The sequence below is a fragment of the Pan paniscus genome, chromosome 7 (genome assembly GCF_029289425.2).
Source record: "Pan paniscus chromosome 7, NHGRI_mPanPan1-v2.0_pri, whole genome shotgun sequence".
In the NCBI taxonomy this organism is placed as follows: domain Eukaryota; kingdom Metazoa; phylum Chordata; class Mammalia; order Primates; family Hominidae; genus Pan; species Pan paniscus.
In genome coordinates this window covers 123,717,113-123,737,146 of record NC_073256.2, presented here as the reverse complement: position 1 = coordinate 123,737,146, position 20,034 = coordinate 123,717,113, and the positions used below count along the sequence as shown (strand labels likewise).

The following is a 20,034-nucleotide window of genomic DNA, read 5'->3' as shown; positions in this document are numbered from 1 at the left end:
TTTCTATAGATGACATCTCTTTTATACAGATTGAGTATCCCTTATTTGAAATGCTTGGGACCAGTAATGTTTTGGATCTTGGATACTTTTGGATTTTGGAATATTTGCATTTATGATGAGATAACTCAGGGGTGGCACCCAAGTCCAAACCCAAAATTCACTTATGTTTCATATACACCTTATACACATGGCCTGGAGATAATTTTATATAATATTTGCAATAATTTTTTGCATGAAATGGTTTTGACTCTGTTTTGACTGTGACCCATCACATAAGGTCAGGTGTAAAATTTTTCATTTGCGGCATCACATCAGTACTCAAAAAGTTTGAGATTTTGGAGCATTTCAAATGTTGGGTTTTCAAATTAGGGATGCTTAACATGTATCATAGGGGAGAGGCCAAGATGGCTGACTAGAAGCAGCAGTGTTCTAAGGCTGCTATCGAAAAAAAAAAAACATAATAAGCATGTGAATTCTTTACCAGCAACCAAGGTATCCAGGTTCTCTCATCAAAATTGATTAGAAGGCTGGTGTGACTCACAGAGAGAAGGAAGAACAGTGTGGTGTGGCAGGCCACCTGAGAGCCACAGGGAGATGGGGAACCCCCTCCCCCCAGCCAAGGGAGGTGCTGATTGAGCACACTACCCAACCAGGGAAACTGCTTTTTCCATGAAACTGTGCAACCCACAGATTGGAAGATACCAGTTGCGAACCCATGCCACCAGGCCTACTGTTCCAATCCTGGAACAGGCAGATTCTTACAGCCTCTCAGCTGGAATCTGCCTAAGCCTGCTGAACTCCTGGGGGGAGGGGCAACCAGCACAGTTGTGACTGCCTGCTGTCTAAGTCCTTTGAGCTCCTTGTGGGAGAGGCAGCAGTCAGCACTGGGACTAGCAACTGCCTAACAAGCTAAGCTCCCTGGGCAGGGGAAGGGCAGCACCCATTTCTCTAGTTCCAGGCTGTGCTTTTCCCCTGCTGGAGCCAGGGAGGCTTTGTCTCAAGACTTGTCCCCACAGCCCAACACACCTGCTGTGGCAGTCTGCCACCAGGGTGTTTCTTCAGGCCTATCCTTCCTCATTGGGTGAGGCTTCCCTGCAGGAAGAGTTATCGGAGAACACAGTACAATCAAAGTAGAACTCAGTATCAAGAAACTCACTGAAAACCACACGATTTCATGGAAACTGGAAAATCTGCTCCTGAATGACCCCTGGGTACATAATGAAATTAAGGCAGAAATCAAGAAGTTCTTTGAAACCAATGAGAACAAAGAGACAACGTAGCAGAATCTCTGGGACATAGCGAAAGCAGTGTTAAAAGGAAAACTTATAGCACTAAATGCCCACATCAGAAAGCTAGAAAGATCTCAAATCAACACCCTAACATCACAATTCAAAGAGCTAGAGAGGCAAGAGCAAACTAATCCAAAAGCTAGCAGAAAACAAGAAATAACTAAGAGAAGACTTGAAGGAGATAGAGACACAAAAAAACCCTCCAAAAAATCAATTAATCCAGATGCTGCTTTTTTTTGAAAAAACTAACAAAATAGACTGCTAGCTAGGCTAATAAAGAAGAGGGAGAAGAATCAAATAGACACAATAAAAAAAGATAAAGGGATATCACTACTGACCCCACAGAAATAAAAATTACTATCAGAGAATACTATAAACACCTCTATTCAAACAAACTAGAAAATCTAGAAGAAATGGATAAATTCCTGGATGCATACATGCTACCAAGACTAAACCAGGAAGAAGTCAAATCCCTGAATAGACCAGTAACAAGCTGTGAAATTGAGGCAGTAATTAATAGCCTACCAACCAAAAAAAAAAAAGCCCAGGACCAGACGAATTCACAGCTGAATTCTACCAGAGGTACAAAGAGGAGCTGGTACCATTCCTTCTGAAACTATTCCAAACAACTGAAAAGAAGGGACTCTTCCCTAACTCATTTTATGAAGCCAGCATCATCCTGATACCAAACCCAGAAAGAGACACAAGAAAAATAGAAAACATCAGGACAATATCCCTGATGAACATGGATGGGAAAATTCTCAATAAAATACTAGCAAACCAAATCCAGCAGCACATCGAAAAACTTATCCACAATGATCAAGTTGGGTTCATCCCTTGGAAGCAAGTCTAGTTCAACATATGCAAATCAATAAGCGTAATCCATCACATAAACAGAACCAAAGACAAAATCACATGATTACCTCAATAGATGTAGAAAATGCCTATGATAAAATTCAACATCTCTTCATGTTAAAAACTCTCAATAAACTAGGTATTGATGGAATATATCTCAAAATAATAAGAACATTTATGACAAACCCACATAAAATATCATCTTCAATGGGCAAAAGCTAGACTCATTCCCTTTGAAAACTGGTATAAGACAAAGTTGCCCTCTCTCACCACTCCTACTCAACATAGTATTGGAAGTTTTGGCCAGGGCAATCAGGCAAGAGAAAGAAATAAAGGCTATTCAACTAGGAAGAGAGGAAGTCAAGTTGTCTCTGTTTGCAGATGGCATGATTTTATATTTAGAAAACCCTATCGTGTCAGCCTCAAAACTTCTTGAACTGATAAGCAACTTCAGCGCAGTCTCAGGATACAAAACCAATCTGCAAAAATCAAAAGCATTCCTTTACACCAACAATAAGCAAGCAGAGAGCCAAATCATGAATGAACTCCCATTCACAATCACTACAAAGAGAATAAAATACCTAGAAATACAGGTAAGAAGGAATGTGAAGGACCTCTTTAAGGAGAACTACAAACCACTGCTCAAGGAAATAACAGAGGACACAAACAAATGGAAAAACATTCCATCCTCATGGATAGGAAGAATCAATGTCGTGAAAATGGCCAAACAGCCCGAAGTAATTTAGAGATTCAATACTATTCCCATCAAACTATCACTGACATTCTTCACAGAATTAGAAAAAAACTATTTTAAATTTTATATGGAATCAAAGAAGACCACGTATAGCCAAGACAATCCCAAGCAAAATGGACAAAGCTGGAGGCATCACACTACCTGACTTCAAACTATATTACAAGGCTACAGTAACCAATACAGCATGGTACTTGTACCAAAACAGACATATAGACCAATGGAGCAGAACAGAGACTTCAGAAATAACATGACACATCTACAACCATCTGATCTTCAACAAACCTGACAAAAACAAGCAATGGGGAAAGGATCTCCTATTCAGTAAATTGCGCTGGGAAAACTGACTAGCCATATGCAGAAAACTGAAACTGGACCCCTTCCATCATCTTATTAAAAAATTAACTCAAGATGGATTAAAGACTTAAATGTAAAACCCCAAACCATAAAAACCCTAGAAGAAAACCTAGGCAATACCATTCAGGACACAGGCACGGGCAAAGGCTTCATGACTAAAATGTCAAAAACAATTGCAACGAAAGCCAAAATTGACAAATGGGTTCTAATTAAAATAATGAGCTTCTACACAGCAAAATAAACTGTCATCAAAGTGAACAGGCAATCCAGACTATGGGAGAAAATTTTTGCAATCTACCCATCTGACAAAGGTCTAATATTCAGAATTTACAAGGAACTTAAACATATTTACAAGAAAAAACAAATAACCCCATCAAAAAGTGGGCAAAGAATATGAAAAGATACTTCTCAAAAGAAGACATTTATGCAGCAAACAAACATATGCAAAATAGCTTAACATCACTGATCATCAGAGAAATGAAAATCAAAACCACAGAGTTCCAGGGAGGAGCCAAGATGGCCGAATAGGAACAGCTCCGGTCTACAGCTCCCAGCGTGAGCGACGCAGAAGACGGTGATTTCTGCATTTCCATCTGAGACCTGCAGCTGAGGGTCCTGTCTGTTAGAAGGAAAACTAACAAACAGAAAGGACATCCACACCGAAAACCCATCTGTACATCACCATCATCAAAGACCAAAAGTAGATAAAACCACAAAGATGGGGAAAAAACAGAACAGAAAAACAGGAAACTCTAAAATGCAGAGCACCTCTCCTCCTCCAAAGGAACGCAGTTCCTCACCAGCAACGGAACAAAGCTGGATGGAGAATGATTTTGACGAGCTGAGAGAAGAAGGCTTCAGACGATCAAATTACTCTGAGCTACGGGAGGACATTCAAACCAAAGGCAAAGAAGTTGAAAACTTTGAAAAAAATTTAGAAGAATGTATAACTAGAATAACCAATACAGAGAAGTGCTTAAAGGAGCTGATGGAGCTGAAAACCAAGGCTCGAGAACTACGTGAAGAATGCAGAAGCCTCAGGAGCCGATGCGATCAACTGGAAGAAAGGGTATCAGCAATGGAAGATGAAATGAATGAAACGAAGCGAGAAGGGAAGTCTAGAGAAAAAAGAATAAAAAGAAATGAGCAAAGCCTCCAAGAAATATGGGACTATGTGAAAAGACCAAATCTACGTCTGATTGGTGTACCTGAAAGTGATGCGGAGAATGAAACCAAGTTGGAAAACACTCTGCAGGATATTATCCAGGAGAACTTCCCCAATCTAGCAAGGCAGGCCAACGTTCAGATTCAGGAAATACAGAGAACGCCACAAAGATACTCCTCGAGAAGAGCAACTCCAAGACACATAATTGTCAGATTCACCAAAGTTGAAATGAAGGAAAAAATGTTAAGGGCAGCCAGACAGAAAGGTTCGGTTACCCTCAAAGGGAAGCCCATCAGACTAACAGTGGATCTCTCGGCAGAAACCCTACAAGCCAGAAGAGAGTGGGGGCCAATATTCAACATTCTTAAAGAAAAGAATTTTCAACCCAGAATTTCATATCCAGCCAAACTAAGCTTCATAAGTGAAGGAGAAATAAAATACTTTACAGACAAGCAAATGCTGACCGATTTTGTCACCACCAGGCCTGCCCTAAAACAGCTCCTGAAGGAAGCGCTAAATATGGAAAGGAACAACCGGTACCAGCCGCTGCAAAATCATGCCAAAATGTAAAGACCATCAAGACTAGGAAGAAACTGCATCAACTAACGAGCAAAATCACCAGCTAACATCATAATGACAGGATCAAATTCACACATAACAATATTAACTTTGAATGTAAATGGACTAAATTCTCCAATTAAAAGACACAGACTGGCAAGTTGGATAAAGAGTCAAGACCCATCAGTGTGCTGTATTCAGGAAACCCATCTCACGTGCAGAGACAGACATAGGCTCAAAATAAAAGGATGGAGGAAGATCTACCAAGCAAATGGAAAACAAAAAAAGGCAGGGGTTGCAATCCTAGTCTCTGATAAAACAGACTTTAAACCAACAAAGATCAAAAGAGACAAAGAAGGCCATTACATAATGGTAAAGGGATCAATTCAACAAGAGGAGCTAACTATCCTAAATATTTATGCACCCAATACAGGAGCACCCAGATTCATAAAGCAAGTCCTGAGTGACCTACAAAGAGACTTAGACTCCCACACATTAATAATGGGAGACTTTAACACCCCACTGTCAACATTAGACAGATCAACGAGACAGAAAGTCAACAAGGATACCCAGGAATTGAACTCAGCTCTGCACCAAGCGGACCTAATAGACATCTACAGAACTCTCCACCCCAAATCAACAGAATATACATTTTTTTCAGCACCACACCACACCTATTCCAAAATTGACCACATAGTTGGAAGTAAAGCTCTCCTCAGCAAATGTAAAATAACAGAAATTATAACAAACTATCTCTCAGACCACAGGGCAATCAAACTAGAACTCAGGATTAAGAATCTCACTCAAAGCCGCTCAACTACATGGAAACTGAACAACCTGCTCCTGAATGACTGCTGGGTACATAACGAAATGAAGGCAGAAATAAAGATGTTCTTTGAAACCAACGAGAACAAAGACACAACATACCAGAATCTCTGGGACGCATTCAAAGCAGTGTGCAGAGGGAAATTTATAGCACTAAATGCCCACAAGAGAAAGCAGGAAAGATACAAAATTGACACCCTAACATCACAATTAAAAGAACTAGAAAAGCAAGAGCAAACACATTCAAAAGCTAGCAGAAGGCAAGAAATAACTAAAATCAGAGCAGAACTGAAGGAAATAGAGACACAAAAAACCCTTCAAAAAATTAATGAATCCAGGAGCTGGTTTTTTGAAAGGATCAACAAAATTGATAGACCGCTAGCAAGACTAATAAAGAAAAAAAGAGAGAAGAATCAAATAGATGCAATAAAAAATGATAAAGGGGATATCACCACCGATCCCACAGAAATACAAACTACCATCAGAGAATACTACAAACACCTCTACGCAAATAAACTAGAAAATCTAGAAGAAATGGATACATTCCTCGACACATACACTCTCCCAAGACTAAACCAGGAAGAAGTTGAATCTCTGAATAGACCAATAACAGGAGCTGAAATTGTGGCAATAATCAATAGTTTACCAACAAAAAAGAGTCCAGGACCAGATGGATTCACAGCCGAATTCTACCAGAGGTACAAGGAGGAACTGGTACCATTCCTTCTGAAACTATTCCAATCAATAGAAAAAGAGGGAATCCTCCCTAACTCATTTTATGAGGCCAGCATCATTCTGATACCAAAGCCTGGCAGAGACACAACCAAAAAAGAGAATTTTAGACCAATATCCTTGATGAACATTGATGCAAAAATCCTCAATAAAATACTGGCAAACCGAATCCAGCAGCACATCAAAAAGCTTATCCACCATGATCAAGTGGGCTTCATCCCTGGGATGCAAGGCTGGTTCAACATACGCAAATCAATAAATGTAATCCAGCATATAAACAGAGCCAAAGACAAAAACCACATGATTATCTCAATAGATGCAGAAAAAGCCTTTGACAAAATTCAACAACCCTTCATGCTAAAAACTCTCAATAAATTAGGTATTGATGGGACATATTTCAAAATAATAAGAGCTATCTATGACAAACCCACAGCCAATATCATACTGAATGGGCAAAAACTGGAAGCATTCCCTTTGAAAACTGGCACAAGACAGGGATGCCCTCTCTCACCGCTCCTATTCAGCATAGTGTTGGAAGTTCTGGCCAGGGCAATCAGGCAGGAGAAGGAAATAAAGGGTATTCAATTAGGAAAAGAGGAAGTCAAATTGTCCCTGTTTGCAGAAGACATGATTGTTTATCTAGAAAACCCCATCGTCTCAGCCCAAAATGTCCTTAAGCTGATAAGCAACTTCAGCAAAGTCTCAGGATACAAAATCAATGTACAAAAATCACAAGCATTCTTATACACCAACAACAGACAAACAGAGAGCCAAATCATGAGTGAACTCCCATTCACAATTGCTTCAAAGAGAATAAAATACCTAGGAATCCAACTTACAAGGGATGTGAAGCACCTCTTCAAGGAGAACTACAAACCACTGCTCAAGGAAATAAAAGAGGATACAAACAAATGGAAGAACATTCCTTGCTCATGGGTAGGAAGAATCAATATCGTGAAAATGGCCATACTGCCCAAGGCAATTTACAGATTCAATGCCATCCCCATCAAGCTACCAATGACTTTCTTCACAGAATTGGAAAAAACTACTTTAAAGTTCATATGGAACCAAAAGAGAGCCCGCATCGCCAAGTCAATCCTAAGCCAAAAGAACAAAGCTGGAGGCATCACACTACCTGACTTCAAACTATACTACAAGGCTACAGTAACCAAAACAGCATGGTACTGGTACCAAAACAGAGATATAGATCAATGGAACAGAACAGAGCCCTCAGAAATAACGCCGCTTACCTACAACTATCTGATCTTTGACAAACCTGAGAAAAACAAGCAATGGGGAAAGGATTCCCTATTTAATAAATGGTGCTGGGAAAACTGGCTAGCCATATGTAGAAAGCTGAAACTGGATCCCTTCCTTACACCTTATACAAAAATCAATTCAAGATGGATTAAAGATTTAAACGTTAGACCTAAAACCATAAAAACCCTAGAAGAAAACCTAGGCATTACCATTCAGGACATAGGCGTGGGCAAGGACTTCATGTCTAAAACACCAAAAGCAATGGCAACAAAAGCCAAAATTGACAAATGGGATCTAATTAAACTAAAGAGCTTCTGCACAGCAAAAGAAACTACCATCAGAGTGAATAGGCAACCTACAACATGGGAGAAAATTTTCACAACCTACTCATCTGACAAAGGGCTAATATCCAGAATCTACAGTGAACTCAAACAAATTTACAAGAAAAAAAACACAACCCCATCAAAAAGTGGGCGAAGGACATGAACAGGCACTTCTCAAAAGAAGACATTTATGCAGCCAAAAAACACATGAAAAAATGCTCATCATCACTGGCCATCAGAGAAATGCAAATCAAAACCACTATGAGATATCATCTCACACCAGTTAGAATGGCAATCATTCAAAAGTCAGGAAACAACAGGTGCTGGAGAGGATGTGGAGAAATAGGAACACTTTTACACTGTTGGTGGGACTGTAAACTAGTTCAACCATTGTGGAAGTCAGTGTGGCGATTCCTCAGGGATCTAGAACTAGAAATACCATTTGACCCAGCCATCCCATTACTGGGTATATACCCAAATGACTATAAATCATGCTGCTATAAAGACACATGCACACGTATGTTTATTGCGGCATTATTCACAATAGCAAAGACTTGGAACCAACCCAAATGTCCAACAATGATAGACTGGATTAAGAAAATGTGGCACATATACACCATGGAATACTATGCAGCCATAAAAAATGATGAGTTCATATCCTTTGTAGGGACATGGATGAAATTGGAAACCATCATTCTCAGTAAACTATCGCAAGAACAAAAAACCAAACACCGCATATTCTCACTCATAGGTGGGAATTGAACAATGAGATCACATGGACACAGGAAGGGGAATATCATACTCTGGGGACTGTGGTGGGGAGGGGGGAGGGGGGAGGGATAGCATTGGGAGATATACATAATGCTAGATGACGAGTTAGTGGGTGAAGCGCACCAACATGGCACATGTATACATATGTAACTAACCTGCACATTGTGCACATGTACCCTAAAACTTAAAGTATAATAAAAAAAAAAAGAAAATCAAAACCACAATGAGATACCATCTCATGCCAGTCAGAATGGTGATTATTAAAAAGTCAGGAAACCATAGATGCTGGCAAGGCTGTGGAGAAATAGGAATGCTTTTACACTGTTGGTAGGAATTCAAATTAGTTCAACCATTGTGGAAGACACTGTGGTGATTCCTCAAGGATCTAGAACCAGAAATACCATTTGACCCAGCAATCCCATTACTGGGTATATACCCAAAGGAATATAAATCATTATACTCTAAAGACACATGCACAAGTATGTTTATTGCAGCACTATTTACCATAGCAAAGACATGGAACCAACCCAAATGCCAATCAACTGTAGATTGGATAAAGAAATCATGGTACATATACACCACGGAATACTATGCAGCCAGAAAAAGGAATGAGATCATGTTTTTGCAGGAACATGGATGAAGCTGGAAGCCATCATCCTCAGTAAACTAACACAGGAACAGAAAACCAAACACCGTGTGTGTTCTCACTCATAAGTAAGAGTTGAACATTGAGAACACATTTACACAGAGAGGGAAACAACACACATCAGGGCCTGTTGGGGGGTGGGGGTTGAGGGGAGGGGTCTTAGAGGACGAGTCAATAGGTGCAGCAAACCACCATGGCACACATACACCTATGTAACAAACCTGAAAACTGTGCACATATATCCCATTTTTTTAAGAAGAAACAAAAAATAAAAATAAAAAATAAAATAAAATGCAATAAAACAAAACAAAACACATACCATGTCCTTAATTATTCAGATGTGTCAGATTTGTCGAATCTCTTAAAATGTATAATAATGAGAAACTGGTTATATTCATGAAAATGGTTTTCCATTACCTTGGTATCTTTTCTTTTTTTATTATATCTTATTTTTCTGTCATATGTTTATATTAAGGATATAATATGAATTATTTTCATAAACTTTGAAGAACATAGAGAAATCCTTTTGAATATAGAAATCAGATCGTGTCAAGACTCTGCTTTCAACACTCAATTATTCCTATCACTGAATTTCTCTAAATTTACATTTCATATGAACTCTCACCTGTAACCTAGTAAGGGAGGGCAAAATTTCCCATCACATTTAGAACACACTCCAGTCTTTCTCTTGGCCTACATGCCTCCCTGCTACCTCTCTAAGCTCAGTTCCTGGGACTCTCCCCTTTATTGGCTGTTTTCCACCTACCTGGCTTCCTAGACAGTTCCCCAAGCATACCAGATACTTTTCAGTCTCAGGTTCTTTGTCCTTTCTGTTTCTCTGCCTGAAATGGTTTTCCTCTAAGAGTTGTATAGTTCATTTCTGCTTAAATGTCACTTCTGAGGAGCCTCTTCATACCAACTCCCCAATCCTCTACCATCATACTCTATCTTTATGAGCTGCTTATTCTTCAAAATACATATAACTATCTGTCATGCTGACATATTTTTTATCTATATCTGTCTTCAGCACAGATATAGACAAAAATTAATCTAAGCTTCATGAGAGCAGAAATTTCTGTGTCATTCATCATTCTCTCCACAGCATTGAAAACAGTAAATTGTACAATGTAGATGCTCAAAAATTTGTTGAATAAAGAAATGAATGAATATAAATATTTTTAAATTCTAATTTAATAAAAATAATATACTGCCTGTTTAGAAATAAATTATACTAATTTATCTCTAATTGAGCAAGAATTATTTTAAAATTATTCATTCATAAACTAACTTTAAATTATTCTCAAAGCTCATATCAATGAACCTACCCTTAAAAGCGGAACATAGATCGGGCGTGGTGGCTCATGTCTGTAATCCCAGCACTTTGGGAGGCCAAGGCGGGCAGATCACGAGGTCAGGAGATCGAGACTGTCCTGGTTAACACAGTGAAACCCTCTCTCTACTAAAAATACAAAAAATTAGCCGGGCATGGTGGCACGCACCTGTAGTCCCAGCTACCTGGGAGGCTGAGGCAGGAGAATCCCTTGAACCCGGGAGGCAGAGGTTGCAGTGAGCCGAGATCGCACCACTGCACCCCAGCTTGGGTAACAGGGCAAGACTCCGTCTCAAAAAAAAAAAAAAAAAAAAAAAGGGAAACATAAAACTAAGTGTAAATGAATGCATTGAATTCTTTTATTGACCATATAATGGTAATGAAAAGTGATTGTTTAAACTGGAATAGTTTTATAATCAAGCTGGAAATTTTAAAAACAAATAAAAACCAAACAAAATGTAATACATGAAAGAAGATGGAGAATGTATCTATTCTTTTTTTTTTCTCTTCGTTGGTTATTTTCTCTTAATTTATGCTCCCCTAAATTTGAGTTACTCTACTCTGTCTCTGCTCCTTTACAAGCTGACCATTTCCACTTAACAGGAAGATTCTTTGGTTTCAGGTTCTCAAACCCACTTTCTTCTCAGTACCGTAATGGAACAGTCATTCATTCAACATGAACTTACCACTGAGAAATACTCATATTATCTCACAGCTAAGCTTTTCCTATCACACAGAGTTCTCCTTTTAAAAAAAATTAGAAATATCAGCCTTATATTCATGTCTAACCTTTCTCTTTATTTTTTTTTACTAGGATAACACAATGTTGATAATTTTATACACTTATAGAAAATAGTGTTTAAGATTTGACAGTCAATTGTATTTGATCATGCTGAAAGTAACATCTCTTAGCCTACATATCTATTTTGATAACTAAATTATATCGTAGATGATTTGCTGGTCTTTTACCTAATTGTTCAAGTCCACAAATGGGTGGTGTTTAGAAACTCTAGCCTTAAGGTTTGGAATGGACTGCCCAGTTTTATGTTAAAGCTTCTACAGTCTAAGGAAATATTGGTGTGATAATTCACTGTAGATCTTCCACAAGAAAGTAAATTATGATTAATTTGAGAATGATGAAAAGTCTTATTTCAAAGCATAAATCTAAATTACTTGACCTGGATGATATTCAAAAGGAAGATGATACATGTGACCCATTATCAACCCCTAAAGAACACTTGATTTTCATGTTTATATTTTTCCCCAAACCTGGTTGTAAGCTGGTGATAATCAATCAATTATTTCTAATTACTTATGACCAATGGCAAGTTTGAGAAGGAGGGCTGGTCAAGGTTACAGGTCTAGTAGGCTTTGGAAAAGAAAGAGAATAGAACTTATTAGTCCCTGTGAGGTTTGAACCTGCAACCTCAGGCTCATTAAATGCACAGGAAATCAAACTCCTCTATCTAGACCAAAACTTACCAAGCAATTCCTTTCAAGGATATGATTTATGTCTAGTTGGCATGAGTTTTTAAAGACAAAATTAAAATATAGTGTTTTACTAATTATTTGACTATTCAAAGAGAAATAATTTGAGGGAGATACAAGAAGAAAAATATCCAAGTCTCTTATAAATGTCTAATTTTTAAAAAGTTATTCTAAAGGCACATAGCTCAAAGCCAAAAAATGGTTGCGGATTCTAAAAATGTAGTGTATTTAATTAAAGTGTCAATCCCAAATCAAAATAGTATTAATCATTTTACTAATGAAAGACTTTCAATTTGAAAAGGCATATTTTGAATAGAAAGACATTGGCATTTTGTAGAATTCATTAAATTTAACTTTAACCCAAATAATGATACTTTACCTTAAAGTTTTATGTAATTTGGGAGGACACATTTTTCATTCCTCTTGAGCTTTTGTTTTGGCTATTCTATTCTTTTTTTTTTTCTCTTCCTAGGTTATTTTCTCTGAATTTATGCTCCCCTAAACTTGAGTTACTCTACTCTGTCTCTGCTCCTTTACAAGCTGACCATTTCCACTTAACAGGAAGATTCTTTGGTTTCAGGTTCTCAAACCCACTTTCTTCTCAGTACCGTAATGAAACAGTCATTCATTCAACATGAACTTACCACTGAGAAATACTCATATTATCTCACAACTAAGCTTTTCCTATCACACAGAGGTCTCCTTTTAAAAAAAATTAGAAATATCAGCCTTATATTCATATCTAACCTTTCTCTTTATTTTTTCCTTCTTGACAACAATAGACCCTTCAAAATTCTGACTTTTCCTCCTTTACTATAAAACTGGGGCTAATAACTTCCCTTACAATCTCTATTTATCCACATTGTTCCCCCTGCAGGTCCTGATTGTTCCACAAATAGAGACAGTTCAAGTCTCTACTTCCTCTGCCATTGCAAATACAAGTACATTAGTATTGTCCCTGGGAGCCTGAAATTTAGCAGCACAAATAGGACAAGTAGTTTGCAAAACAGTGGCTATAGCAATTTTTGAGAGAAGAGTTCGATTTCCCCATTCCACCTCCTTAAAATGAAGTGGCTGCTTCTGTCTCTCCAGAATTTTCTCATCCTAAATGCAGGTGCCAAAGAACAATATAGAATGATTCAACTTCTTCATTTATTCATTAAATAAGAAGTTAGATATAAATATTATAAGTAATGTGAATAATCTGACAAAGCAAACTTTCCGCATTTCTAATTTTGCATTTTTCTCAACTCTAAAATTCTAAAAAAAATTATTACTTTTTTTGTTTTTGTTGTTGTTGTTGTTGTTTAGAGATGGAGTCTTGCCCTGTCACCCTGGCTGGAGTGCAGTGGTGTCATCTCTGCTCACTGCAACCTCTGCCTCCTGGTTTCAAGTAATTCTCCTGCCTCAGCCTCCTGAGTAGCTGGGACTACTGGTGTGCGCCACCACCCATGCAAATTTTTTGTATTTTTAGTAGAGATGGGGTTTCACCATGTTGGCCAGGCTGGTCTTGAACTCCTGACTTCAAGTGATCCACTCGCCTCGGCCTCCCAATGTACTGGGATTACAGGCATGAGCCACTGCACCCAGCCTAAAAAAAATCATTATTTTTGGATAAAGAGAATAATTCAAATGTATTTATTTCCTATTAAAGTGTTATTGAAATTGCCAACATTCATAATAGTATTTTAAATGATATGTATATGTAATGAAGATCATTCACCATTTCTAAATTTAGTCAAAACATTAATAACTTACCCAACTTAGGCTTTGTTATTTTTCCAATCTGTAGGCATGCAAAACGGAATATTTTGTTGACTTCTGATAAAATTCTACTAACCAACTGCAGTATTTCCCAGTTACCAGCACATTACTTGATGTTTATGAGGAACTAAATCTGGGAGAAGGGTGAGCATACATAATGGACCTTTTTCTAAAACTAAAAAAAAAAAAAGAAGATGAATTAACAAGACTCTTTCGCAGAAACATTATTTCTTCCAGGGCCTTGATGTCTACAATCCTGGTAGTTGCAACAAGATAGGGCTCTGCTGCATACCCTGAATGGCACAGTACTTTGTGACCAATAATCTCTGAATAATTTTCCCCACAGCAGAAATATTTACAATAGTATAAAAGAAAAGTGGAAGCTATCTGAAGGTCCAACCTAGATGGCTAAACAACACTACTGCCCTGCAGTGATACACCAGCCTCTATAGGTGATGATGTGGCTCTATATCCACCAAATGGAGTGAGGGCCATAGAAACTGTTCACTAAAAATAGAAGATGGCAAAGTATCATACATGGTTTGAGTCTAATTTTGCAAAAAAAAAAAAACAGTGAATATATGCAGAAAATAATATACATAAATGTTTTAAACAATGGTTTTCTGTGAATGATAAGATTTAGGTCATTTTTAGTTTCTGCTATATAATTTTTCTGTAGTGTTTGACCCTTTGCAATTAGTTTATTTCTTTATATTTAGGAATAAATGGAAGAGGTGTATTTGTATTTCTGCAAAATAAGTCATTTCATCCCAAGCAGGAAAAACAAATATCCCTTTTGTTTTCAAACACATTCTGCACATACCTTTTATCTTTTAAAGCGCTTATCACATTAAATCAGAGCTATTTGATCACTTATCAGTCTTCTGGCTTATAAATGAGCTCCAAAAAGAGCAGTCATTACTTTTAACCAATACTGTTTCCCTGTGCTTAGCACAGGACATGGCATGTTATAGATGCTCACTAGTTTTTGAGTGGCTACTTGGATTCTGCCTTTCATCCAGTGACTTCTTTCCCCCATACATGGCTCTAGAAGAATTACTATCACCTCCACAAGATGCTGTCCAGTCTTTAACAGATTTGGGGACCAAAATTAAAGTGTGTGCAGGCATCATAGTGAAAAATAATTTGGGTCAAAAAGATGTCATCTTGCAAAATCAGTTGAGCCTTCACTGGGATCTCTGTCAACATACTGAGACCCTCCACTACTAAACCAATTCCTTGCTAATCTCCAGGCCCTACTACACACTAAGTTCCCGCTATTTTAGTGTTACTGTACATATGCTGACCAGTATTTTGTCTCCAATTACTTATCCATGCTACCAGAAACAATTCTTTCCCTCAGATTAGCCTGGAACCTGTCACTTATTCATAGTTTTCTGCAACAGATTCTGCACATCCCTTTGTTTCTATTTCAACCAGCATCAACTTACTCATTGTCTCTCTCTGATCATTATTTACTAAATAGGAAGATTCATGAAACAATCAAGTTCCACTATTCCTTTTTTCCAACTGAGACTGTAGTTTCCTGGAAACTTGGAAGTTTCCTAGATTAAATATATTTCTTAGATTTTACATGAAATGGCTAAATTATTTATATATTTTTTTCAAGTATCATACACATAACTATTAGAGCAAGAAGTTTTTTTAATGTGTAAAAAGATAACTTTCTTATACAGGGTATTTAAAAGCTGGGAGAATTGCTTAGGTATCTGTAAATATGCCTGTAACTATACTAACCTATGCTTTTAAAATTCCTAGGTTTTCTACGAGAGTCACAACAGGCATCCTGCACTTCCCACATTAACCTCTGAGTTACTTTTTAAAATCAACACGTGGATATGGTCAACTAATACGATGTCATAGTAGGCAGACTACACTGTTCACAGATTGCAGGAAGTTTTGATTAGAAGCTCAGTGGCAACATTGACAAGACAGCCAAGCAGACAGAGTCTGGCAGAAGTGGAACTCAGAATCATCGGGACAAACATTGGCAGTGCTAATCCAACTCCTAGACACGAAGAAGCTGCCCTGCGAGGCTGACCTCTGTGTTTAGCAGGTGGATCCTTTATTGACAGGTGTATCCTGCCAAGTGTATCCTATCCTGATTCCTTTGAACACTGGAAGCACGTAGCTCTCCTTGTTATGATTATATGGTTATCAGCCAAACTTCTGATTTAGATTCCCGTGTAGTTTTCCACAACAGTTAGAGAATGCACTAGTCAGGCTAAATCAAGCATGGCATACACTTAAATGTTACATGTCTTATTTTAAATTAATAATCTTTCAACCCAGTTAATTTTCCCATATCAGTCAATATTTTCATGTCTTTGTTTCTGGATTTCAAAACAGAGAGCCCGATGAGGGACTATAACAGCTTAACTAAATTAATGTAATGATGAGTTACTGTGCATTCCTGCTAAAATATTTATAAAACAATAATCCCCAAAATAAAAATTAGAAGATGTTAGGAATATAGAAGAATTACAAAGGTTATTGTAAAAAAAAAAAAAAAAAAAAAAGAAGGTTAACGATGTCTAAACTAGGTATCACTGACATAAATCAGTGACTCGTTTTGCATGTTTTAGGTTTACTTTCTTGTCTCCTTTGCTGCCAGCACTTGGGCAACCCAAATGCTAAGTGGGAGAATGAGGATGCCAAATACCTCACAGCTGCATGGTGGGGGTGACACTGGTAAAACAAATTAATAGCTCCCTGCATGGAAATCTAATGCAGAACACTAGCTAGAATCGAGGATAGTGCTGATAAAAATATCCAAGAATCATTTCTATAAAATCTGAAGCTGTAACATGGAAAGAATTCTTACAAATTCCACATAGATGAATTCTATAAGATAGCCTCACAATTTAAAGCTTTCTTTTAGAAGGATAACATTTATTTACCATTGAATTACCTGCTTTGCATTTTTTCACTCATTTCCAAGCATGCACTTACAGAATATCTACTAAATTCTAGGTGCTGTGCTGGACAATTGGGCTGGAACCATGACATGCAGTCTCTCTCTTTGTGGAGTTCACTGGGTTTTGGAGCAACAATCATATCCTCATATCACATCAAAGCAGTTAATAGAAGTATGCACCGAGGCCAGGCCTCAATGTTAGTCCTGCCCTGACCCTGTGAACCAGACTGCACTGCACACTATCTTGAAATACAACAATCATACCTGTTTCAATCTCCTGCCCTTTCCTTTTCCTTTCCCCAACCATCCCCTCCCCCTTCTTTGACATGCTCCCTGCTTTTTGAGAATTCATCTCCTACACACAATTTGCCAGGAGTATAATTCCTTTAAGGAAACGTGTCAAGGTCTCCCAGGAGCTCGAAATGACTCACAGGTTCTACAAAAATTACATTTTTAAAAACTTTTAATTTTAATAATAATATAATAAGAAAACATACTGTGCAGTAATAATTCACAGTTTAAATGAAATTTGTTTGATTATACTTTAGTTTCTTTAATTCTTTTTTTTTTTCAAACTGAGATTCTTAGCACCCAGGCCAAAAGATCCAAGGATATCTACTAGGGAGTCTATGAACAGTGGGTCCTTCAGAAACATGACTCCGAATCTAAACAAATAATTACATCCTTGCCCTAAAAAAATTGCTGACTTCACTAAAAATAAATTTATGGAGCTAAGTTGAGCCAGTAACAACTGTTTAATCTGATGCTATCTACATTTCCAGCACAAATTGAAGAGCAAGGATAAAATGAATTCTTAAAGAAATGGAAAAAATTACCAGATTTTCCTTATATTCATGTATTGAATACTGTAAATTTATATAAATTTATATAAATGTCACTTACTCATCTCATATAAAAAAGTCAAAGTTCAATAAAATACCTTCAAATTTATCCCTACTAGTACTGTTCTTCATTGCTATAGAAAAGCTCATTTTTTGTCAGAAAAATATCCTTACACTTCTTTTTTTAAATCCCAAACAGCTTTTAAACATGCACTGAAAGTCAAAGATTATTTAGAATGCCAGCTATTTAGAGATGTGCATCTATAAAAAATTTTTCTCTTCCGTATTTCAGTTCTATTCAGTTTAATCTGGGTAGATTTGTTGAAATATAAAACCTGAAGAAAAGAAGTACTGACGAGCAAATATCTACCCCACACTGACAGCCACCCATATAGCTTGCTAGTCCTATATCTGGGAATATACCGATAGCAAGGAATACTGAAAGGATATAATATTACTTCTCTCTCCTAGGGTGTGCTGGGAAGAAAGGTATTGGAGGTCACTGGGATTCAGTGTGAGGCTTCAATCCTTTCCAGAGCCCCCGGATATCATAGCACTGAAAGTGTCAGCAATCTAATCCTAGATTGCTTTCTTTACGCTAACATGGGACAATAATCTTTGGAAACCAGATTTTTAAGTTTTCTCTCTGCCCAGGTTCTGCCTGTACGACTCCCTCATAAAATACTGCTCATGATATATTTTCATTTACATTTAAGGCAAGAAAACCATTCACTCACCATGATAGATTAGATACAGACATTGCAGCAACTTGTTGAGGAGTCTTCTCTCGATTCCAGAACAGGAAATTAGCAGGTCAAGTCGATAACACCGCTAAAAATTTTAGCTTTGCTTCTGGAATGATGCACAAACCACTTAGTTACTCACAGTTTGAGAGGACCTATAAAGAAAAGAAATAAATGAATATCTCTAGTACCTGGTCTATGTGGTTTGTCACAGATTTATTTCATCCACATCAATGGTTTTGTCATGGTATAAGATACACACAAAAAATATGATCTTTTTCTTAAAATATAAGACATGTAATAAACCAAAGATAAAATTAAACCAACCATATGATAAGCTGAATGCTTTACTTTTAAAACCATCTGAACAGTTAATAAAATGTTCAATCTCTGAAGTAGAGAATTCAGGGAAATGAGAGAATGTGATTTGGAGGAACCAAATATTTTCTCATATGGTTATACTCTCCAAATCAGTTTTATATACCTGTGATAAAAAGATTAGAACAAAGATCCTGATTAGCCCATAGCAAAGAAAGAAAGAAAGAAAGAAAAAGAATTCCATGACACAAGTTGCCATCACACCCAAGGCTTTAACAAAATATTATTCATTAAATAATTTAGTGAATTAAATTATTCGCTAAATAATTTAGTGAATTAAAGTATTCGCTAAATAATTTAGTGAATTAAAGTATTCGCTAAATAATTTAGTGAATTAAAGTATTCGCTAAATAATTTAGTGAATTAAAGTATTCGCTAAATAATAGGAAAAATGATTTATATTGATTAACATGGGGGAGATAAGCCAGGGTGTTATGTATGTAACAAATATGACAAACATCTCCACACATGTATTTTGACATCTACTATAGTGTCCTATGATTTTGAATCAAAATCAATCAAATTAATTCCATAGTACTGTTAGCACTTTATTCAGTCAGGTCATTAATCCAGTGTTTTTCAATTAAACAAATACCTATTGAGCATATCCTATGTGAACATACACTATCCTAGCTTTAGCTCAGGGATGAATGAATAAGACATTGTTCTTGTGCTTAAATAATGTTTTATGTAAAATAAGATGATTTCAATAAAATAGGGAAAGTGTTCTAATAAAGGCACATACAGGGCATGTGGGAGCACAGAAGAGGGGGCTTTCAGCCCAGTCTCAGGGAGTTGGGAAGGATTTCCAAAGATGTGCCCCAAATGACTACCATTAGGCTTGGCTACAAGTTTAAGAAAAAGCCACTAAATAAAGTGGCTTAGAAAAAAGTTTATTTTTCTTTCATACAAATAAATCTCGACCTGAGAAGGCCAAGGCATATATGGCAACTCCATGGACACCAGGGAAGGAGGTGTATTCTTTCCTGTAGTCCACCCTTCTCAATCATGTGTTTGCC

At 37.2% G+C, this 20,034-nt stretch overlaps 1 protein-coding gene across 2 annotated transcripts in view; it reads right to left on the bottom strand.

The window, feature by feature from the left end:
* The window catches only part of OXR1 (oxidation resistance 1), a 489,515-nt gene that overhangs the window by 379,893 nt on the left and 89,588 nt on the right, over positions 1 to 20,034 (bottom strand). For both annotated transcript variants that reach the window (XM_034966478.4, XM_057303073.2), the window contains exon 2: positions 18,632 to 18,792. In XM_034966478.4, the coding sequence (XP_034822369.1) occupies positions 18,632 to 18,654 (23 nt within the window). In that variant the 5' untranslated portion in view covers positions 18,655 to 18,792. The remainder of the gene's footprint in view (positions 1 to 18,631; positions 18,793 to 20,034) is intronic.